Consider the following 25,320-nt stretch of genomic DNA (forward strand, 5'->3'; position numbering starts at 1 on the left):
CAGCTCACGCACACAGCAGCTGGGTGGGTTCTCAGCAGCAGTCAGCGTGCTGTGTATGTATCCCGTGGGGATCTCCTGTTGGACTGCGCCCTGTGAGGATGAGGCAAATTTAAATCTGTAAAATAGGCTTCTGCATTTCTGGGTAGGCTTTTATGTCAGAGTCAGTTCATATTTTAGGAGAAATATTTTAGGAGAATCTCATGAATACAGAGGTGCCTTTACAGTGGCAGGGAGGCCTTCCTAGCTGTGAATGAAGAATGTCATTTTCATGACCCAGCTCTTTTTCTTTCTAATATATTTTTGTTTTTTCCTTTTAGGTAGAGAGGATTGTGGACAAAAGGAAGAACAAGAAGGGCAAATGGGAATATCTAATCAGGTGGAAAGGCTACGGAAGCAATGAAGACACCTGGGAACCTGAACATCATCTACTACATTGTGAGGAATTTATTGATGAGTTCAATGGACTACATGTTACTAGAGAAAAGCGATCGAGACATGGGAAACAGGCCACTGCTCCAAAATTTTTACGGGAAAGCCGAGGGTCATCTATTGATAAAATACCACACAGACCTTCTGAATCTGGGAAGTCTAAAGGGTCAACGCACAAAAGAAAGAGAATCAATCCATCTCTTCAAAAACAGAAAAGAGGATATGCAGCAAAGCCAGGGTCTGCCAACGACAGGGCTGCTAAAACTGTCACTTACCGAACTACTCCCAGCGGTTTACAGATCATGCCACTGAAAAAGCCACATAATGGTCTGCAGAATGGAGATGGGAGTCATGAAAAAGATTCTAGACATTTTGGGAATGTCTCACAACAGCAAAACATGGATTTAAATGATCATGAAGGAGAACAAAATTTGCCCAGCGTGTTGGAAGTTAGCAACGATTCGCCTGTTGTGAATGGAATTGGTATGTGATTTAAACAACTACAGTCCTGGGGAGGGAGGGGGATGTTAATGGCAGCAACTGCAAACAGAGAGTCCACTTGTGGAGAAACCATTGTCATGCTACACAAGCAATATGGTGAGAAGCACATAAGTTTCACACTCTTTCCCCACATATCATACCATTTTTTATCAGTTGGCTTCTCTCCTTCCCTTTCCCACGGAGCGACGTGCGGCAGTGTGGGCTTTGTTTCCTGCCTGTGCAGCATTAAGTCCTTGTGGGGAAATGATGACAAGGCATGGGATAGGAATGGCAACAGAGGGATGTATAATACTGCAGCTTTAGGTTTGTGTATCACCAGGTAACAATTCACTTCTCAGTTATGTGTGCTCAGCCCTAGTGGTCTAGAAAGACAGGGATTATTTTAGAAACACAGTAAATAACACTCTTGGTGAAGTATCCTGGTTAGTATGGCTGAATAATGTTCAAGTTCCTCAGTATTCAGGAGTACCCAGAACTGCCAAGTCCTTGCCTCTGACAGTGACTGGATACATCAGAAGTCACAAGACACTTTACAGGAAGGTACAGACAGCCTTGGAGAGAGTGAGAAGAAACAGAAGAAATTTCTTTCTAATCCTTATAGTTACTGACTGGTGTAGTTCTCAAAGAGTAAAAGTTTATTTTCTATAGTGAACTATTCAGCTTAATGAAACTAAGTAGCTTCTCATTATCTATATGTGGCAATCTATTGTTTTGGCTTTTTTTTAAGTCATACCAAATTTAAAGCCTCAGTGTTTCTTTGTGGCAGTAATTTCCAGGAGTTAACAATGAGAAGCACATGATATTTAATCAGGGGTTTGGGTTTGGGGTTTTGTTCTGTTGGGTTTTTTTAACCTTTATTTCACTGAAGAAGCTCCTGTCCTTATATGACAAGACAAAGTGGAGGACATCCTGTCACTCAGCAGGCAGCCCCAGCCTTTTCAGCCTTCCTGCCCTCTGGAAGTCTTTCCAGATTCTTGGTAGTTTTCAGTACACTCTTGGGTCTTTGGCAGGGGGCGGAGGGGTGTTAATACCTTTTAAAAACAGCAGGAGCTGTTCCAAATGATTTCCTGCTGCTTACTGATACAGTGGTGATACAACCTTTGCAGAATTATTTTTTCTGCTGTTACACACCACATAAAAGTTTTCATTAAATAATACTCTAAGTTGCTCTTAGAGTTTTGTTCCTTGCTGGTTACAGTTAATTTAGAACACAGCTATATGTTTTATTCTTTTCATTATACATTTACTCTGCTTTTCTGTCACCAGTTCACTTTTTACTTATGACTCAGAGAAGCCCTTCAAAATCTTTCCTAGTTTTCACTCTACTTATTTTGTATTCCCTTTAAATTTTCCTCTCACACTTGTCTTCCCAGTACATTAATACATACATTAAATAAACTAATCCTTCTGCAGGTCCTTGGGGCAGCCAACTACTCATCGTTTGACATGATGAAAAGTAACCATTTGTTCCAATTATTTATTTTTATTAGCCACTTTCTATAGCCCATGATAGCACTCATTTCCTTAACAGCTTCTTGTGAATTGCCCTGCCAAAAACTTTCCAAAAGTCAACATGAATTATATCACCTTGCTTTTCATTTTCCACCCTACTGGCAACCCAGCAAATGCTACTTGATTTGGGAAGAACTGACCTTGCCTAGTCTTACTGGTTACATCCCAAAACTACTGGGACCTTTCAATCCAGGCATCAAGTATTTTGTTAAAGACTCCCAAACCAGCAAAATGTATGGTCAGCTTTAAATGTGTACGTAGCCCAGATGACAGCAATGACACTTCAAGTTGAGGAGTTAGAGACTGCTTAAAAAGTTACCTGCTTCTTTAAAAAGACTTTCATGTCTCATTACAGATGTGTATAAAGTTATTTTTCTTTGCTTTTTTACTGTTTCTAATGAAGTGGTTTTAGACATTTGTTTTATGTTATTCATTGGGGAAGTTCTGGTACAAAATGAATCTTTAAAATGCATTAATTTCCATATTCTAAAATCTTTACATTTTTAATGAAGAACTAAAGGGCCACAAAGAACTGTAAGGTCAAGCAAGCTTTTCATTTGTCCCCACAAGAGCTAAGGAACGGCAGCCACCAGCCCGTTTGAATAATCCCTGTACGAGAGCTCTATTTCAGCAGAAAGCTGCTTTGCCTAAGCAGCCAGGTGTTCTCCCACGTACAGAGGGCTCCTGCCCCGACAGCTGTTGTGCACAGCTCCTTTAGAACTTGTATTGATGATGGTTTTTGCATTCTCCAAAGCCATCACTTCTGCTCTGTAGTTTGCTCTCCTTCCTCCCCTGCATTCTGACCTCCCTGTAGGCAAAAGCAAGAGATCTGAAATCTCTGCCTGCTTCTTGCCTGAAAAACCCATACTCAGCAGCACTCCCAAGGTCAGAGATCCCTCCACTCTTGCTTTGTGATACCCAGCACATGCATAGGGGAGAAAACTACGAAGAGGAGAGATGAGACTACAAAGTAAGAGTAGACAGAAACTGGTGAAGAAGGGTCAAAATAAAAATACTATCTTTTTTCTAATATTGCCCTACAGGCTTGAGAGAAGTCACTTTTCCTGATAGAGGATTTTGCATCATTTACAGTGTTGAATCAAAGAAACTTGCACTACTCTTGAGCAAGTCCAACAATTTACTGAACTCCCTCAGCATCCACACTCAGAGGGAGGTAGCAGAAGATGCCCCTGTGATTCTGCCACGTGTCCGCTTAGCAGCACAAACTCATTTTAATCAGGATAAACAACACACTAAAACTGGTCTGAAATTTTACAAATTACAAATGAAAGTTTTGGAGAAAAATGCCAGTTTGTTGAATAACAGAAATTTTGTGCCAAACATCTTGGGTTTCAAAACTTTCTCCCAATCTGAGCCAAGGTCCCAAGGCTTTGTCCCTGGAGACTGACAGCCATGTGGCAGTTGGCTTGGCAGGGCTCCCACGTGTAGCTTCCAGGCAGCCAGCTATGCCAGAGGTTTCAGGCAGCCTGCCACAGAGTCTGGAAGTTGAAAGCCCAGCATGCCCCATCAGCGCTCGCAGGGCTCCCGGGCACTCTATGGAGAACAAAGGGGGAGCCTGGAGGACCTCTCCTTGGCTCCCAGAAGCTGTGGCTCCTGGGCAGCCCCTTGCAGATTCCGATGAAGCAGACATTTGTGTCAGCTTTGAGATTGCCTATACGGAGCCCAAGTAAGTGCCAGGCTCATTTCACAGCTGAGTGTAACAATGCACAGAAAAGCTATGTAGCAATTTTAAGTTGGCTTTGAGCTGAAGCATAGATTTGGAGAACTCAGAAGTTCCCCATAATTTGAAAACCCAGATGTAGGTCCAGCTCTGCTACTAGTTCTGGTCTGTGGTTGAGGGCTCTAAAACTTGTCAGCTTGAACCACTGTTCTTTCATATTACAATAATGTTTAACTACCAGTGTATTGAACCAAGCAATATAATTAGTAATTTATAAACTATTAACTAATCAAAAAAATATATTTTTTTGTCTTTGGTATACTAGTTCTGTCAAAACAAATAATAGCTACTTGAAAACTAGTTTTTGATGACTCCTTGAATGGACTCCACCAGTCTCTGGTTTTGTGTATGCATCCACCTGGGTACAAGTGTTTCCTGTTCAACCTATACATAAAACTCTCACCAGTAAGATATTTACCCCAGAAAGATGGCTGTATACCTACAGATGTATGCACAAAATCATATATGCACTCTAGTGGAGGCCTGGAACTGAGGCTGAAGCTGGGACAGACGCTTCTACCTTCTACACATCCTGTCCTAAGGAGAGTAGAGTCGTATTTACTGGCAGTTATTTAAGGGTCTGCAAATTGGAAAATGTTGAAAAACTACATGAGAACATCCACTGATGTTCCCAGGAGCCAACGATACCATTCTTTCTGATATTTGTTGTCTTCTGTTACAACATTTCTATTTCTCTCCAGATACTGTAATTGAGAGTGATTGTTTTGTCAAGTTTCTTGACAGGATCAAAAAACATCCCCTTTTAATTTTCTTTCCATTTTCTACATCGCTCTATTTCTGTACCATCTGCTGACGAATTTTTGCTTGTCATGTATCACTAACCACTGTTTTTCTCCATTGCAAAAATCTTTGTAGTCTCATGGTGCCCTTAATTTAAATACTCTCTATGAAGTTAGTCACTGCTTCCTCTTGTTTTTTTAGCTTGTTCTGTTTTATTTATTCTGGAGCAATACTGGCAGTAAAAGACAACCAAATGTGCTTGCTTTCTCAGTTTGGATAAAAACGCATTGCTTTTAGATATCTTACAGATGCTCCCTTAGCTGGAGAAGTCTGAAATTATTAGCAAATTATCAACAGAATGCTGCTTTTTAAGTATGTACAGTATTAACCATTACCCACAAGAAAGACAGAAAGGAGACAGAGAAAGGTTGTTGGGAAGACTGAGGAATGTAAAACTGTTGTTCACTAAATCCCTGAACAGCAGAACTAGGGACCACTCACTGAAACTGGTAGAACTTCAGATAAAAGCACAGATGAAAGAAAATTCTTCTTTATGTAGTGGCTACACAACTTCTCAAACTCATACCACAGGAAGCTGTGGAGAAAGATGGCATCAACAGGCTCAAAAGGAGATGAGAGAAATCTGTGAAAAGGTCCACAAGCAAATACTGAAGGACACAGGAAGGATGAATCCGCTCACATTCCTGTCCAACACTTAGGGATGATACTAGGGGAGAGGATTGCAGAAAGTGGCCAAGCCTGCATCTTCTCCTTAAATAGCATCCTTTCCTGCCATTCATGGAGAAGGATTACTAGATGCATCAGTGATCTTGGAATATCTTAAGTTCTTAAAAAATATTGAAACCTCTTAAGTATCAGTGTGGTTTTAGGTATGCCACAAGTTGTGCTGCTGGTTAAAAACAAGGCCATAATTACATTAAACTCCCACTGAAGGAAGGAATATTTCTTCCTTCTGTTCTCTTTTGCATTTAGACTGAGTGTCAAATACTCTCTACTAAGCCAGTTAACCACACTTAGAGGTACTTAAAGCTTCCTTAGTTAATTTGTGACATCCTTAATTTGTTTCACATGCAGTATAGATTGCTTTGAGAATGTCTCTTTTTTTTCCCCGTGTCACACTCATTTTTCACCTTGACATGCAAGGTTCTGTTTGTTACCCCCGTGTGCACCAAGTGAGTGCTAACAATTAACCCTCAGCAGAGACAGTCTGGATCCTTCAGTGGCTCTGGGGCAAACCTTCAGTAGCACCACCAAGTCCAGGCAGCAGACATGTTAAATTGGCCTGCTCTCACAGAAGTGTTGTCTTTAGATTTTGTTGATCATTTTCTCCACTTTATCAGATTAAACAAGATTACAGGAATGCAGTGTATACACTGAAACAACAATTTAATCACTATAAGTTGTTCTCTTCTTGGAAATTACACTTTTCCACATACATTTCTTTTATATTTAATTTAGATTTTACCTTCTGGTTCAGTTTCTATCAGTTGGTGTGCAGCTTGTTAAAATATTATGATAAGACCTATAGTTTCTTACATCATATATTTAATTTACAAACTGAATACATTACTCAAAGAAGAATATGATAAAATATTAAAATAAAGTTATTACTGTGAGGCTTTTTGTTGAGCTGGATTATCTGTGTGAATTAATCTACTATTCTCTTACTGTCTGTATTTAAAATAGACGTGGCATAATCTTCAGCTCTAGGTAGATAATCAGTACAGTTAGTCTGACACATCTTCCATTCAGTGTTCATTTGTGCCTCTGATTTTATAAGTGCTTCACACTTTTATGGGAGATTTAACTCTTCACATCCTAGTAGCTTATTGATGGGTCAAGCAATATAGTGAGGACTGAATAGATAAAAATGCAATACTTAAAATTCTGCCTTCAGTCAAATAATTAATTTGTTTCAGTGTATTATTCCCAATGATATTAGTTTTACAGTAGCAATTTCTCAAGTTGATTTTTGTTTGTAATAGTACTTTTCAAAATACATACAGTAGGAAAACCTTATGAAAAAGAAGAAACAAGCTGTAAGAAAATATTAGTATTTTTTTTAATTCAAGCACACGGTGATTTCTAAACTTGGTGATAATTAGGAATTCCAAATTCTGCTGGCTTCAAATGATTTTTTTCAAATTGATGATCTAATGTAATTCAGTATAATGTACACGATACTTCAGATGGTATCTCTTAATTTAACAATCAAAAAGTGTTTTATCATTGACTGAAATAGCAAACATTTTAACAAAGATGCATTTCTGTGTGTAGATACTTATGCATACACATACACATGCTACATGATGAGGCCAAATGATGCACCAACTAAATGCTATCAAGCACTCTATATATTTTAACATCCCATATTGTATCTGCAGTGTAAATACAGGCACATAACTTGCTGTGAACAGGCCCTTGCCAACTGTGAGGCATCAGACAGCTCAGTTACCTACAGAAGCACCAAGCTGAAACATAACTAGTCCAAAATGAGGGGAAGAGATTGAGATTGAGAGAGTAATCTGTTATGAATTCACCATTCAATTTCATTCCAACAGAGTTTTTTTAATTGGATAGTGGTCATTTAAACAATAACATTTAAATCTATACTCTCATATTCATGTCATCCACCCTTTAAAATTTCCTGGCTACTTGATACCAGAAGCTGGAGGAGGTCAGCTTTGGCAAGAGGAAAGAATGGCACAAACAAAGGTGTTTTCATTCCACTCTTTCTTGGCCTTTCATAAATATTGTTGGCTTGTCTATTTAAACAAAAACAGATTTGGAAACTGTTTCAATGAGCAGAGTGACTTTATTCTGTTCCTCAACAACCTGCTTCTGCTACACTTCTTATGGCAGTAGTGTGAAACATCGGTCATTAGAAAAGCAGAGTATTGCATAAAAATCTTGTAAAGATATTTGCAACATTCCAGCCTAGTTACCAATCATAATATAATGTCTATTACAGAGGAACCATAAGCCTAAGCAGAGTAATAGTTTACAGTTCATAGACAGTGTAAGTCAGTAAGTTTTTTAAATTGCCCTACTGTTACTCTCGTTTGTTTATAAGGAGGAACTGTATCTTTTTTGTCATAGTTCCTTTTTTTCCTACTGCCAGATACCATCCAAAATGGCACCAGCATCCATACTTTCTATGTGCAAAATCCAGTAAAAATATCATACCTGTTAGTGAAAACTCTTTCATTATTGTTACTGTAAAATGTAATGACCAGAAACGTGGGATCAGAGCAAAGAGGACACCTAACAGCTACTTCTGACACTAACCACAGGGGTACGTGGACATGTTGCTGGTTGTGTCAGCTTAGTAAGAAGTCCCCTAACTTACTGTCCCATAGAGATGTGCCCCAAGTTTGCACTGAGATTGTCACTTGAAACTGATTATGACTTTTGGGTCACCATAAAAGGGAGAAAATGTAACTTCGAAAGATGGGATTTGGACTAAACCTGTCATGTCAGGTTTTTCCAAAGCTGAATTAGAATCTTCCTGTGAACTCAGGAATCACCTCAAATTTATATTGAAGAACTGTGATACAATTGCTTTCATCTTCAAAGCAGAACTGAATCCTAGTAAGATTACCAGTCCTATGTGCTACAGTTCACTGGATCTAGAGGTGGTCTGATCAGAGAACAGAAAGCACTGGATGTTGGAGTGTAGAATAATAAGAATGGCTTGAGGCCACATTTGACTAGCCAGGCATATTTTTGACTTACCAACTTTATCATGTAGAGGCTGGTGTAGATACTGAGCTATGTTTAAGGCAATAGAAAGCATCACCCCATTTCTTTGAAGGTACAAACATAATTACACTTTGATCCTTTCTATCTGAAGGTTCTTCCCTGGCCAATGGAAGCTTGAATCTACACAGCACTGTGAAAAGGAAACTAGATGGGGAGAAAGATTATGTCTTTGATAAGAGACTGAGATACAGCGTGCGTCAGAACGAAAGCAATTGCCGGTTCAGGGACATTGTAGTCCGGAAAGAAGATGGTTTCACACATATTTTGCTGTCGAGTCAGACTTCAGATAACAATGCACTGACCCCAGAGGTAAGCACGTAGCCATAAAAGCCAAGGGAAGCCATCATAACGCATGGGTTATCTTGGAAACGCTGCGCTTGACCTGGATTTTATGGGTTTTTTCCCTAATTGATTGTCTTAGGAAAGAAAGAAATATGGAGTTCAGACAAATCTAACTTTTCATGCTTGGGATTCCTACCAAAAACAATTCAATGGAAATTAATTTTTAATTTAAGTGTCTGAAACTGAAAATTAGAAGTAAAGAAAGGAATGGTAGAATCAGTATTTCCAGCATGGAGTTGTGTGAAGCAGTTTTTCACATGTTGAACTTACTGATATTTGACTACCAGGGAGAAATCTGGTCTTTTTTTTTTTTAATTTAAATATGCTCCAGTTGTTGCATATGGAGAACTTCAGATTATATCCTGAGACAGTAATTCTAAAAGTGTATCTTGATCCCTAAGTGCTTTTTCTCTGAATCACTTTATGAGTCCTTATTTATGAAGCGTTAACCAATTAAGGGCTCTACTCTCAGCTGAATTGCCCAAAGTTGTACAACATATACAAGATATTAATGAATTCCCTTGTTCTAAATATTATACACTTAAGGTCAGACTTGGACTTGTAGCTTGTCCTTCTCCAATACTTCTCCAATACACTGGAAGGGCTGAGAAGCTTTTCCTTCCATTCCCTGTGATCCCAGCATAGTGGGCAGCGATGCCCTCGTCTGCCTTTGCCATGTCAGAACAAAAGGGGCGTCTATAAATGCAGGATGCATGTCCTGCAGAGCAGAGAACATGCTTGAGCCCTGTTCATGTGGGCAGTAGTGGCCTGATGGAAAGGGGTTACCATAGATGAAAGAGGAAACAACAGGAGCTGCCTCCCAGCACCAGTGTTGCCTGTCTGAGCGTTCTTCAGGCAGAGTTCCTCCACGAGCTGCCCGCAGTGTGGCACATCTCTCTTCTCTGCCCTCCAGACATGGCAGTGCTCTTCTGTCTTACACAGTAACTTCAAGATAAGATCAGTTTGAGCACCATCTGAGGCAAAAGTAGATTGTAGCTTTGAGGGACTCTTCAGTAAGAAACTGAATAGCTTTGAAATTAATTACTTAGAATGAACTTCGGATAAAACTACTGGCAGGTATGATGGACCCTAAATTTGATTCCCCTTCCCAAATGTACACCTACACATGGATATTAATACACAGCATGATACTAAATAGTTAAAACTGATAGCACACACATTTATAACTCCTAAGTTCTAAACTATGTAATATTTAAAAGGACTGTCTTGGTAATGAACATAGAACACCAAACACCTGCTTCTAATACTCCTTAAAATACACTCAATAACATCAAATCCATCATTCCATCTATATATTAATTGCCACTAATTGAAACTGCAGATAATTTAAACAAATAGCTCAAGGGCCCGAAAAAGTATGAAATTAAGGACTTACTATGTTCAGGCTGAAGAGACACCTTTACGTCGCTGGCTGTGCTGTTCCTCATCAGCAGTGTTCAAATGCTCTCACCAGTGAATTAATTTGGGCTCTTCGGGTCTGCCAAACCAATCCATTTGATTCTTTGAAAACTTTTGATAGGCCAGGAACCCACCTCTGTGGAAGAATAAATGATAAGCATATAATAGTCCTCTTTTGTATCACCAGCATAGACTATTTCCAGAACCCTTATTGAAGCTCACTTGAAAACCAGGAAATACATTTTAGAAAACTGCATTACTGACCAGGATCTGGATGGTCAGGAATTAATCAAGGTAATGAGTTCACCACATTGAGATTGTCTGTTTAAAGCCCATCCAGGCTGAGGGCTTTTGAAAGCTCTTGCCCTCTGAAGGCTGCTTGCTGGCACACACAAAAAGACTTCTTTGGCCTCTGTCCAGGCTGCAGCCCGTGATCATTCACACCACAAAATCCAGCACCTCCAATACTGGCAATTCCACATCCTTGCTGGCAATTAGAGCAAAAATGCAAGGAACTGACAGGAGGAATACGTTCAATGCCTTGTCCTTGCAGTTTGTCACCCGTAGCCATAGACAAGACAAATTGAGAGAGCATTTTAGGGACATTTACAGCATCTTCCATTTTGATGCCTTTTATCACCTATGAAAAGAAAGACAAATACAAACACAAAATTCTTACGAAATGAAGAAAGTGTGATTCATTTTGTCCAAAGAAACTCTAGCTTCAGGTTCTATTAGACATTCAGTAAATTATGTTTGCCAAATAGTAAATGATTAATTTACTCAGAGCAGGTCTGCCTGGTGTGGTTACAGTAGTGGTCTGGTTATCCTTGGCCATCTACAGTAGGAAAAAAAGGAAAGGTGTGCACTGCCCACAACCATTATAAAATTAAGCTTATACAAAATCACTCTCACCCCTAAACAGCCCTGCTTCCCTTTGTGCTTTATCTTAATCTTCAGATGAAATTTAATAGTTTTCTTCAACCATTGGCCTCTGCTATTTATGCCAATGTAATTACAATAGCCATGAACTTACTTATTTAAAAAAAAAAAAAGCTTACAGAAGTCTACCTGCATACCTGCACCTTCCTCCTATGTTTTTGGTAACCACAGCACACCTGTGGGTTTTTGCAGGTGACTTTAGCATGGAATGTGCCAATGCTCCTTCCAGCAGCATTTGTACTGATTGAAGTTGGCTCAGTGCCACACTAGTAATTGAGTTTTTTCTACAGAAAAGTTCAGGAGACTATAGAAATTCTTTCTTATGTTTTACAAGACCTTATAAAACTTCCAAGCCAGTGTCATGAAACAGCACAGCTTGGTTTTATTTCAGTGGCTTAGGCTTGCTACTTTTAAAATTTGTTTTTAAAAGAGAAATGTAAAATATTTCATCATTATAAATTCCATTCGGGCATTTTCTCTCATGGGTCTTTTGCTGCTTCTGAAATTCTTTCTCCAAAGATGATGTTGCTGTTTTATCTCAGTGCATTTCAAGGATCCAAATTCTGTTTTAAACTTAAGATTAAAAGGATCTATCCACTGGTTTTAGTTTACACTATTAATAGAACTAGGAATTAATATTGCCCTGAATTAAAAGCAAAGCATAGCCTCACCAGCTAATGTTTCCATTGAAGACTGACAGAACTACCTCAAGGACACTCCTCAAACAAAAGAATCAGTTTTCAAATTTCTAGTCACGGGAATGACAAGGTCCAAGTTCTACCAGGAGCCTTTTGGAGCACTGGTTTGCCTTCACTTCCCTTCCTTACAACTTCTCCTGACTGTAAAATTTAAAAAAAAAAAAAAAAAAAAAAAAAAGAATGTATAAGTTTACTGTTATCTGTATTTCTGCTGCCAAAGACAAGACAAGATGGCTTTTCAGCCAGTACTTTTGCCTGAAGGTAGCCTTGTAGGTGCTCGAGTCCTTTACTTATCCAACAGAAAGGACTCAGAATCTGCTTGCAAAAAAAGTCAGTATTGAAAAGTGTAAAATTTATGTAAGAAGTTACAAGTGTGGAAGAGGTTCTAAGAACAACTGAGTGGCTTTTAAAATTTTGTTTTACTGTAATATTTACAGAATATTTACCTTTAAGAATATCAACAGTGAATCCTTGGAGACTGAGAGAAGTCAACTTTTTAAACTAGCATTTGTATGAACAAGAGACTTCTGTTCAAGGTAGTTTGTGTAATCACCATGATAAATTCCCCAGAATGTAAGCAGTGCTGAAAGCAAAGGGCACCAAATGCCTTTTAAAATTTCCAGTATCCTATGAAAGGCATTAAAATAAGCTCTTAGAAGTTTAATGGAGTTTTAAAACATTTTATATTTATTTGCAACATAAGGTGTCCTGTTAAATAACTAACAAACAGGCCTATCTTCTTGACAGGAATAAAAAAATAAGCAACTTTTGAGAAAGTGATAATTTTATTATATATTTGGGGTTCAATAAAACAGTAAGTGAAGCATTAGGCCTGCTCTACATTTGTAAGTTAATAGATTATCATAAACTAAGTAACTGGCCTGCACTGTTTTGTAAATGCTTCCTCAGAAATTTTAGTCAAATGCATTTGAATAGAAATACTGTCCCCAGCTGAAAATGAACTAAAAGACCATAAAAAAAAAAAAGCTAATTTAAAAAAGCATGGAAGTGGAGAATACTGCTTTGGAGCCCTGCAAATAGTAAGATAAGATCCAATCTGCTAGAGAAAGTAAAAATCCACTGGACAAATGCCATAGTTATACCAAAATGGGGGAAGATGTCTGGACTATGGAAGAGAGAAAAAGAATGCGGCATCTGACAAAGAAATGCAACTGAAGACACCTAGCATCTCTGTATTTGCAAACTGAATCCATGACCCCATTAAGTGGAAATTTGTGCTTAAAACCAGACAGCACTTCTGAACTAAAATTATGTTTATGGTACTGCTGTTTAATAGACAGTTCTGCAACCCTACGGACAAAACGTCTGTTTCATCTTGATTTTGCTGTTAGAAACTTTCCTATAGCACTGTAGATGTGCAGGGAAATGCCCATAGCCAGGTAGCCAAGGAGGAAGGCCATGGCAGCAGGTGGGCTGTGACCAGGCTCAGTGACAAGGCGCCCGGGTGAATTTGGGACTGCACCCGGGAGGGAACCATGGCATAGAGCAAGGGAGTGAGAATTGACTTTGCTGGCACTGGTGTATTCCAATGAGCCTCCAAGTACCTTTTGATGATAAAGTTAATGACAGACTTACAGATATTTTTAAAAAAATACATTGGGGTGCCTGCAAACACATTATGGTTTCTGGTTTCTGATCCTGCTTGTTTTTGCTAGAAGCCAGTGGAGCAGTGGAACTAAATTTCCACTCCTGCTCAAAAATACTATGCAAAATACAGCCAAAACCTTCCCTTCTTCAAGTATATCTGAGAAATCAGTTCCTAATAACAGACCTTTAATATCACCCTCTCCAAAACACTGGAAAAAAAGTGTAGTAGCAAAATGTTGGGTTTCCTCTAAGTAGTATAACCTTTGCTCAGAAGTTCGGTTTACTTTTAGATGGCCTTAGCCATCCACATCCCTGAGGGGCAAGATAAAAAAGAGACAGGTTTGCAGTGGTAACAATGGGTTTGAAGGATAGCAGTGGTAACATCAAAGGGATGGAACATAAGCAAATATCACTGGAGGAAGGGGAGTGGTAAAAGAACTTGCTGCATGAAGTATCCTATAGTGGCATCGTATTTAAAGCAACACTACTTATTGTATACAAAAATGTTTGACTGCTATTCTCTGATATCATTTATACATCCTCCCTCAGAAAGAACAGACTTTGAGAGCGTTTAGAATAAACTAAGAGGACAATCTTGTACTCTGTGGAACTAGGAAAATCAAAATATGTATCTTTTTTAATTCAAACATCTACCACCTTCTAAAGTTTCTTTTTAGCATTGAACAGAGGTCTTAGGTGGCTTTTTCCTCCATTTCCCCTTTACAAAATGTGCAGGTTTACCATCTTTTTACAACTGAGGGCTGAGATGAACCTCTGAGGCTCAGAGAATAAACGGTACTTGTAAAATCACTGACATTTTTGTACCTGCACAAGAATTTCAGATACACTTCCAAATTCTGCTGCTTTTCATTGCTTCACTTCTACCCACTGTCACATACAGGCACTCTGAAGTGCACTTGTAAAAGTGAAGCATCTAGAAGTTCCCCACTGGCTTTCTCATGCCCCGCTCTCAGCAGCCAGTAAAAATCATTTTCATCCAACCACGTATGGAGAGCAGGCAGGTAGCATTGCACTGCATGGTTTGAATACACAAGCTCAAGCCTGGTCTCACAAGCCACAGGATTTCTAATAAAATGCTAATTAGAATGATATAAACAAAACTTCTGTTCTTCATGTAAGAACATTGAATAAATCAGGCACTTCAGAGAACTAAAGAATTTTTGGAAACAACATAGTGAACGAAAATAATCACAAGCTAAAATATTGGCTTTCTGTCATGTGGAAACCATATTTAATCCCTCAACTGCATTTTACTATCATTTACCTAAATTTACACTTTACAGCAAACTTTTCTAACAGAAAAACAGAAAAAATAAATTACTCAGCAGGGCCCTAGGATGCCCCAGTCTATAGGGACTACTTTGACATGAGTAGGTTTAAGCATAGGAGGTGTCACACTTGATGAAATCACAGCCCTTGAAGTGAGGTGCAAATCACTAAAGAGAAGAGGGGAATCTTCGGGCTGAAATCAATTACAGCTTACAAACTGCCCTCAACTGTGACCCAACAAGAAGCTACCCATCAGAAATTTATGAGAAAAATATTTCCTTTTAAAAAGCATTAGAGAAACAATTCTGCTCAGACGAAAGGCCATTTTCTTACAATAACGGCAGCTCTATGCTGCACAGATTTTGATCACATTTGATTTATGGTGCAATTAATAGTTTGATCCAGTTGCAAATCAGAGTATAAAAATAGCTCTCTTTCAAGTGGCTTTTTGCTCTAACTTTTGTAGACTTCAACAATATCACTGACCGCAGAAAAGTGAATACTCTATTTGTCATGTTGATGTGTATGATGTCCTCTTGTCCTGCCTTGCTCTGGTTCGAGTTATATAAAAAAAAATAGTTGAAAAACTGTAAAACTGGGATTTATAGATTTTGCTTACAACCTGTTGAGGTTAATAGGCTACTGCTGTGATAACTGTGTTCTCGAGGATACAGTGATGTACGCTGAATATCCGTGATGAAAATAAAAACCTGATATTTGAAACAATTAAATTTGAATCAAATAGCATAACCTGGCCAGAATTTCCCATAGGATAAGCAAAGAACAGCCAATTTCTAAAACCTTTTTGAATTAGGTTGAATTTGAACAAAGCACGTCCAAATCTAAAACTCTCTGTGTTGTCATTCTAAGTATATTAAAATTCTATTAATATTATAATTGATGTTAGTCTTAATAGTGCCCAAAATGTCTCTCAAAATCAATGAGGTTTGTAAAACTAGGGGAATGATATTGCAACGGCATGCATGTCGAATTGTTTACTTTTCTTTATCCACAGATCATGAAGGAAGTTCGGAGAGCATTGTGCAATGCATCAGCTGATGACAGTAAACTCTTACTTCTCAGCGCAGTGGGAAGTGTATTCTGTAGTGGCCTAGATTACTCATATTTAATTGGCAGGTTATCCAATGACAGAAGAAAGGAAAGCACTAGGATTGCAGAAGCTATAAGGTGACCCAAGCTTACCTATGATCTCTAAATTATGAAATGCAGTGTGTGATTATAAAGATATTTATCAGGTCCAAAAATGTTGTATATTTAAGTGTTGATTGCATTCTAATTATAGTCTTACAAATTTGTTTAGTAAGAAGAACCTTGGACCTTTCCTTACTAGAAAAGAAAGCACATTTATTCCAGTGCTAATATCCATAGGGATTTGTTGTAATCCACTTCTCTGGTTTTAATATTTCAAATCATCCCTCCAAATTCAAATACAACTTTGTCGTTGTTTTTTCCAAATTAGCTGTTGCTTCATGTTCTAAAGTGGTTCCTGAAAGACAGATATTTTACCTGTTTTAATGTTCATCATTTTCATGAATTTCACTACAAATGGGAATCCATGGCTTACTCATACACTCTTGAACGGGCAGTCTGCCGCTCTGTTTCAGAACCTTATTAGAAGGGCCTCCACTCTTTTTCTTAAACTTAAATTACTTAATATATATGTAAATGTAGTTTTATTTTCATAACTAAAATGTGACTTTGCTTATATAGATCACATTACCTTAATAGAAATCCAGGGTCTGTGACATGCAGGCCACAAGTCTAGCTGCACAATACATCACCAAGTACTGCCATTACCCACAAGGTTATATACCTTAAACATATTTGGCAGATCTTCCAGTATAAATCAACGTTACTCCACTAAAGCCAGTGGTATTTCACCAGTCTAACAGAAAAGGGTTTAGTCCCTTTTTGGGGGTTTTCCCCCCACCTTCCTGCAGATAAAACTTATTCTGAGAGCTTTGAAACTTTATGCTGCAATTCCATGAAGGAATACCAAAAAAATTGATTTATGACAGATGTATATTTTGGATATATTAGTATAATGTAAGATCAGATTTAGCTATTAAATTTTATGTATTAACCACCAATTATCTTGGTCACAACAACTGCAGGTCAGTTTGGAATCTCAGTTTAATACTTTTTTAATTCTCAAAGTAGTAGTTACTTTGAAAGTATTTAAAGTGTATTTATTAAATACAATAAATTATTACATGTTTTTAAGACCCTAACTATGCTTGAATATCATGTAGTGATATTTAAAAAAACGCTTTGAAGGACACATCCTAATTTCTTTTACTTTTTTTAATGTGAGGGATATTTAATAATGTGGAACCAAAAAACAATCATGAGGGAAGAAAATTCGTGTTTGAAAACACAGGCACACTCACACTCCATTAGAAGATACAAATTTAATATGAGTCATGTAAATCTTGTGTAGACAGGGATTGTTATGTAGGTATATACTTACCTACCTACAGTACAATATATAGGTATACTTATCAGTTCAACATTTAAATGAGTGTAAGGCAGATCTGATACTCAGTTTTTCCATCCTCGGACTCGCAGAACTCTCCTGAAATGCTGGTACAATGTGCTGCTCCTTGTCAAGAGTGTCGGCTCCAGGCCCACTGGAAATAGATTTTTATTGTACTTCTGGAAACAATGTGCTACGTTTTCCATTTAGCACTCTCTGTGCTTTCTGTGAACAAAGGACTCAACTCGTGGAAAATATACTGTAATAAGGACAGAAAGAATTGTACACTTTGCTTTTTCAGTGGTTAGGACGTCCTGAAACGCATTAATGAATCTTTGCCTCCACTGCTTTGCAAGTCAAACTTGTATCAAAATGAAGTTAAAATCTTGATTACTGTTTCCACTTTCTAAAGTATGGATCTTGTATACGGATCACCAGTTAAAAGTGAAGTTTCAATACCCATCAAGTCTTCTCTTGGGAATGGTGTATTCATTTGGGCCCCACTCTCACCCACAGCCTTGGAGCTTGCAACTCACAGCTGTGTGGCCCTGTAGCTTGTCTCCAGGTCCTGAACACGGACCCTTCAGCAAGAGCTGCCATCATCCAGACGTGTGACTGGCCTTGCACTCCTGGAGCAGGGGACAGGCAGACATGGGGCTGTGCTATGTGGCCTACAGAGCCCTACCATCGAAAGGCTCACGGGAAGGTAGTGCCAGCATCAGACTCGTGGCATCAACTGGGCACCGTTATGTGACCTGACAGATAAAATTCTGGGTGTGCTCAGAAGAAAATAAAGAAGGATGACTTTACTTGCTCAACCTCTCTGTAGCCTTTGATGTACTTATGAGCCCTGACCTGCAAAAAGACCTCTGCAACGACACAGAGGTATCTGAGTGTCCCCAAGTGTATTCGACGGTCAACTTCCCAGAACCAAAAACCTTCTGCACGTGACACTTTTTCCTGTCTTTGAGCTTCTGGCTCTACTGTGCAACAGTGGTTACAATTTTAAGTCCTTTTCAAAAACTGCTTTGAAAAAAGCATCTTCTTGCCCAGAAACTATAGGTGTGAGCTTCTGCTTCAGAGCCATGGAAACATGCCAGGTGCTGGGCACAAAGACAGATCGTCGGAACAAATAACATACCAGAGAGGGGACACAGATAAGTGGAGTGCTGGACCCTGCAGCTCCTGAAGACCAAATGCAGGCATGTGTTCCCCTCACAAGCTCCCAGTATTTTAGCCTTCCACTCCATCCTATAGGTGGCATGTTGCATACCCATCCATTGTACCATCCTCTGTGCTCCCCATCCTTCCTTCATAAGAGATGCTCATTGTGTCTTCTCAATGTTCTGTTCCTGTCTCTCCCCACCTCTAGATCCTCCCTTCCCTGCTCGCTCATATGAAATTTTCACATTGCATTCAACCCTTCCCCTCCATTAATGTGTTTTGCTTTGTCCTTCTCCCCCATCATCTAACCTTTTCCTCTCCACATCCATAATTGCTTTTCCATATTCACTTCCAGCCCCATTTATCACCACATGCTTCCTGCTTTTCTCCACAACACCGTTTTCTTCTGCCTCCACATGGTCCTCAGATCTGCTGCCACTGTTTATCCATAGTTTGTTCTTTTCAACTGTCATTGGTCGCATCCCAGTTCCCATCTGTAGTCTTACTCTTGGAAGGCTTACTTGCTACTTGCTACTAAGGTTCTCAAAATTCTGTAATTAATCAGGTGCAGTGATCCACAGTCATTAATCAGCCATGAACAACCAAAGAAATAATGAGATAAGGGAAGAGCATGGCTTCTGCAAACAGCAAATGAACCACAACTCTCCTTAGCCCTGCTATCCTCTAGAAAGAAATGGTCTTGAACAGGCAAATAGGATGTTCCTTACTTCACTCTTTGTCTCGCTGCTGATCTTGTTCTATTACTCACTGTGTGGACAGAGCTGCATCAATTCCCACAAGTCTGTTTTCCCATGGTCAAAAATCAGCTCCTCACTAGACAGCCTAAAAACCAGAACTCATTCATTGGACATTTAATGGTGGGTCACCTCAGACTCCTTGTTTTCTTTTTAATTATAGCAAATGCCCTTGCACTTCAGTCTAATAAAATATTATCTTTGATATCTTTTCCATTTTTTTGCCAAATTGGCACTGTAACCTCCAAGACAAACCTCCTGTCCTCAGATACAGAGGTCTAGGTCTTTTTGGTCTCAGTGGGAGAGCTGCAACTCATCAAAGGGTTCTCTAAAATCTGTCAGCAAAGAAGCATTCCCAATCTAAGAAATACCAGTGCAGGAACAGAATCTACTCTTTTGTTTTGAATTTGATTTATACTTGTCTCTTTTCTAAAATAACTGAGCATCTTGTTTGCCTCCATATACCTGCTGTGCACTGAGCTGCTGGAGCCCATAATTTGCCCACAATTACACTCATGCTTTTTCCTAATTGGTGTATAGGCTGTTCCATTCAACAGATGTCTTTCCACAGTTGCTAGTAGGTAACTTAATTAAAATATCTCCTCATTGCACAGAATTTTCCATGTTCTGGTTCATCCACCCGTCATTTCCTGTCACTTCACATCTCCTGTTGCAGGCAGGCAAGGGCATCTACTTTGTTATGACTTTGCCAAAGACATTTGCAATGATGGCCCAACAGATTGATCACCTAATTCTTTCCCTGTTCAAACATTTCTCCCACTCTCTGACTCCCCTTTGTGGGTCTTACTTTTTCCACTGATGTGCCATAAACATTTACTGTCTCTCAGTCCATTGATGGGACTTGCAGTAACCTTTGACAACTAGTTGATCTTAAGAGAACTTTTGGAAAAGAATAAATATTCAGCAATCCACCTATGAGTTTCCTGTCTTTCACACCATAATATGTTCATCAACTCAGCCAAACCAGTTCATCAGAATCCAGACTGGCCATCGTGGAGCAGACTGAGGAGCACTATGTGTACAAACTCATGAGTTACTGGTCCAGAAGTAAAACTAAACCTAACCAAGCCATTCTGCAAAAACCACAACAGTCAGTGCATTCTAATTAATCAGTTCATATACAACATATACAAAACTATTTAATATCCCAGGTGCTCAGAAAGATTAAATAACTAAATATGAGCAAAATTTTCCATGCGTAAACTCGAAAGTATCTTGCAATTCTGACCTCATAAAACTGGGCCATGTCATTTATTGTGTTCATCTGTGGTTCTAATTTGTTTTCAGATTAAGTACTTTAAGCTTGGGTATTTATCTAAGTGTTACCTCTGTATTCAAGACCTTTCTTTTATTTTTTTTTATTTTAGGGACTTTGTAAAAGCTTTTATTCAATTTAAGAAGCCAATTGTGGTTGCTATCAACGGCCCTGCTCTTGGGCTAGGAGCCTCTATTTTACCCCTGTGTGATATCGTGTGGGCCAGTGAGAAGGCGTGGTTTCAGACTCCATACGCAACAATCCGACTCACCCCGGCCGGCTGCTCCTCATACACATTCCCACAGATTCTGGGGGTTGCACTGGTAAGGTTTCCTGCCTCAGACTGCTGAAGAACCTTTCCTAAAAAACTTCCTTCTCTCTTTGAAAAGTCAAACAGAAAACTGCTGTGTCCCTTAATTGTCAGGAATGGAAATGCAATCTGTGGAAAGGTCATCTAATCCCTGCCAATATCTTATCACAAAATGACCTCAGAATTCAATGTATTATAAGTGCTGTACACAAGAGAGATTGAAGACGGGGTGAAAAAGCAAAGATTGCCAAGATCATGGTAGAAAAGAGAAGAAATGCATTAGCAGAACAATGCTGCAGAGTATTTGTGCTGTTAGGATAGTGCAGCAACAGAGCAAGACACTGCTCTCTGCTCCCTGAAGACAATCCACACTAATTCCAGCAAGGTTGCTGAGTTTTTGTCAGTATACCAAAGCAGAACTTGCCCCACAGAGTATTTCATACTGGGTTCCATGACACTTGGCACAGTATCACTGACAGTTACTCTTGTAAAATCAGCAACACAGATTCAGCCTGCATGCCAGCACTTTTCTCTCAAACGAAACCCAAGCTTTGCTTGCTCTGGCCACCTGCACACGCCTTAAATAGCTACTGAAACTCCTTTTAAAGTATTTTGCAATATGGAAAGATACAGGCGACCATTTGTAAATTTAATCTTAAAAATAGCAGGCAAGTATGGAAGATATTGTAAGGGCAGTATAACCCAAGATCACAAGCAATCTTTTGGTTTCACAGGCAAATGAAATGTTGTTCTGTGGGAGAAAGCTGACAGCACAGGAAGCCTGCAGCAGAGGACTAGTGTCACAAGTATTTTGGCCAACAACATTTAGCCAAGAAGTGATGCTACGAGTGAAAGAGATGGCATCCTGCAGTGCAGTGGTAAGAAATCAAACTCCTTTGTGGTTACACTTCACAGAGGTAAGGTGTCCTCCCAGGGCTCATCACATGGAGGGTCCTCAGTTTCCACAACTCTACCTGTGAAAGAAGGTGAACTGAAAGTCTGCGTAGGGATCAGTGAGCTCGTGGATTGTAAAGATGGGGAAAGGAAATAACCATTATTCAGAGGCAGGGTTATTTCCCCATCTTTGCATTTATTCAATATGAGTGGAACCTCCTTGCCCTAGATTTTGGAGGGGGATTTTAGCATAGGTTGCCTTGATGAATGTGGTAGAGTCTGAAAGTGTACAACTGTACTGGGAAATCTCTGTAGACCCAGTAAGAAAATATATTTGCCTTTCACATTGTCCTGGCCTACTACGTTTCAGCTGAGTCTGCCTTCTTTTCTGCACCTGCATTGTTCCTGATTCTGCAAAACATTCTACACGGTGCACCAGAAGGGTAGGACAGTGCCAGATAACCTCTGCTGTGAAGGAAAGGGGAGACCCAGACACAGAGGGATTTAAACAGAGTCTGATCACAGTGTATTATAACTTTCCTTATGTGTACATAGAAGTTGAAAGAAAGTCCCTTCCTATTTTTACTTCCTGAGGTTTTTTTTCCCTTCAGGCAGATATAGTCCTAGTCTGGCTGCATACTTGTTTAAAAGACATGCAGTGAAGAAAGTGATACTGGCTGCAATAAAACTGCACTAACTGAAGTGCAAATTGTTGCAGTTTCTTGCTAGACTTCCTGTGCCTGCAACTGTCTTAGCATCCCTCAGTTTCATTTAAAAGATCAATCATAAAAGTGAAGGTAGAGACACGGGAGATTTTTAATTAAATAAACTGTAGATTAGATCTCACAAAAGACATTCAGAATGAAACTCTCTGGAAATGTAGCATAAGCTTATTTGATCATGTTGATATAACGTGTGTTATATGAGTTGGGAAGACCTCTGGGCCTTATTGTGAATTTTTCCTTCCTTCACTGTTATCAGCTGTCAATTAAATTTTCTCTTGAGACCTGTTAGAAAAAGACTGGTGCTAACTTGTGGGCAAAGATGAGAGTTAAAACTGTCAGTGGCTAGATTTACTCCCTGAGATCCTAAATGCAAATCAGGCTGAAGTCACAAAAACAATGAACACGATGAGCTCATCCAAGCTCACTGTGGATACTTGCTTACAAACAGACAAAAAAAAAATACACAGGCCCCACAATTTGCAGTTAACACCATTTACTTGTGTTGAAGAGAAATACTATTTTGGAATAGCAATGTTGTAACCTAAACCAGATAGATACTGAGCTTAACACGTAGGTGTCTGCAAACCTGAGTAGAGGGTAAGCATCTTCCTTACTTTGTATTAGTTTACAATAAATCTTCTAGCCTCAAAAAAATCAGTCATATATTAAGTATTAATAGTTTTGTTTGACTAATTGAGTTCCTTGTGAGATAAATACTAGTGTTATATATTTCAAAAAGAATTTTAAAGCATGCAATCTCAATGTGCTTAAAAATGGGTCTGGGAAAAACAAGCTGATCTATGGGAGCAACCACAGACCTGCCATTCATGCCTTTAAGAACTTGCAGCCGTCACTAAGGGCTTGGAATTGGGATTCCCATTGGAAAAACCTCAGGTGATTTGTTATGACCACTTGTATATGCTAAGCAAATCTAAATCCAGAACACAGAGGGTGCTTTTTTTGCTTCACGTCCTTTTTTTATAAAGTATTTCACTTTTATAAAGATGCAAGTGAAGAAACTTTAAAAGGTATTTGCAGTAAAGGGCCTTTCCTGTTAATGTCTGTCTTGATAAGGAGATGATGCATGAGGGGAAACTATTAAAGATGATGGAGATCCTCATTTGGGTTTCCAACCTCTATAAACTTAAAGACTACCTTCCAGAAAACAGGTAGCCAATATATCATGGCTTATGCATCTTTGTTTCAAGTGATCACATTTTCAACAGGAGGGAGTTCAAGTTCTTCTAGTGCTTCATGGCAGACCTTCAATAACAGAAGCCCTCATTGCTTTTAAAAATGTTGGCATGAACACAAAAGGCTCAGAAGTCCTTAATTCTTAAAGATGCTGACTACCGGCAAGTGGAGTTATGGCTGTAAATCAAATCTAATTTCTGTGCCCAAAGGAGTTATTTCGATTGTAAAACAAGAGTCCGTAGCATAAAAATGTTCCCACCGTTATCCATAACAATTTTTTCAGATTTAAAATAAAATACTGAGTGATATTTTGGCTTTAGGTATTGGAAGAGTCCAAATGTCTCGTGCGGAGCTTCCTGAAATCCGGACTTGAAGATGTGAATGAGAAGGAGTGTCAGATGTTAAAACAGCTATGGAGCTCTTCCAAAGGACTGGATTCCTTATTCAGCTACTTGCAAGACAAAATTTATGAAGTCTGACATCTTGGCCTAACTTAAAGAGGAAATGCTCCACTTGTGAACAGAGTCAAACATGACCCGTGTTTGAAAAGCAGAGGCAATGCACCACTGAGGAATTTGTGACAGTGTACCCTAATACCTATGGTTGTGTCGACCTCCTTGTGAGCTGCAGAGCTGCTTGTAGCTGGTTTGATTTTGTGTAACCGAGACGTAGGCAGGCTTGTTCAGTGCACGTGATCTCCACAGAGGGCTGCATCTTTCACATTGCTCATCCAGATAAAGTACACATTCCATGTGCCGAGGAGCACGCGGAGGCCCAGGAAGGCACACCACCTGTAACGATTTATTCTGTCTGTCCTTCTTAACTTATTCTTGCTGTTGCAACACATCGAGGCTGACACAGAGGGCTCAGTCAAAAACTGGGTTGGCACGGGGTTTTGTAGGCCCAAACACCACACTTTAGAAATATTTTAATTTTTTTTTTCGAAGTTCTAACAGTGTAATGGAAAAATTGGATAATTTATATGTATAATATGTAAAGTTAGTTTTACAAAAACTACTAGGAATTTTTTCTTTGTTGAACTTATTTAACTTATTTATTTTGTGTTCATATTCAGCTGTTTATTGATAACAGATCTTATTTTCATACTTCCCTTGACTGAATTAACAGCATCACATGAGAACGCAAACACATTTTAGCAGCAAATCGTGTAGAAAAATAAAGAATGCTTAGAAATCACACAGAACGCTGCCGACAGTAAAAGAAACAGCCACGTGCATGCTCCTCTATGTGTAAAATTGTACAAAAACATGTACAAATTATGAAACAGATTCATTTGCCAGAGTTAATGGCAAAAAAGTGCATTCCGAAACAGTGAGTTCCCTTTAAGTCTCTCTTCACTTTCTGCCTTCTGGAGGAGCACTGAAGGGCTTGCCAACAAGACGCTTTGTCCACGTTTACTCTGTTCCTGTTAGCCGTGTATCAGTAGCAGGGCGAGTGGTGCCGTCACGTGGCATCGTACTGTTTTCAGGTTTAAACAT

The 25,320-nt window shown here is 39.1% G+C and overlaps 1 protein-coding gene across 1 annotated transcript in view; it reads left to right on the forward strand.

Moving 5' to 3' along the window:
• CDYL2 (chromodomain protein, Y-like 2) overlaps positions 1 to 24,300 on the forward strand; it is a 53,862-nt gene extending 29,562 nt beyond the window's left edge. Inside the window, exons 2-7 of the mRNA XM_008947851.1 lie at positions 318 to 912; positions 8,799 to 9,016; positions 16,022 to 16,194; positions 20,811 to 21,021; positions 21,743 to 21,886; positions 24,142 to 24,300. Of these exons, the coding sequence (XP_008946099.1) occupies positions 318 to 912; positions 8,799 to 9,016; positions 16,022 to 16,194; positions 20,811 to 21,021; positions 21,743 to 21,886; positions 24,142 to 24,300 (1,500 nt within the window). The remainder of the gene's footprint in view (positions 1 to 317; positions 913 to 8,798; positions 9,017 to 16,021; positions 16,195 to 20,810; positions 21,022 to 21,742; positions 21,887 to 24,141) is intronic.
• Positions 24,301 to 25,320: the final 1,020 nt, after the last annotated feature.

Source organism: Merops nubicus, unplaced genomic scaffold (assembly GCF_000691845.1).
Source record: "Merops nubicus isolate BGI_N331 unplaced genomic scaffold, ASM69184v1 scaffold24369, whole genome shotgun sequence".
Classification (NCBI taxonomy): domain Eukaryota; kingdom Metazoa; phylum Chordata; class Aves; order Coraciiformes; family Meropidae; genus Merops; species Merops nubicus.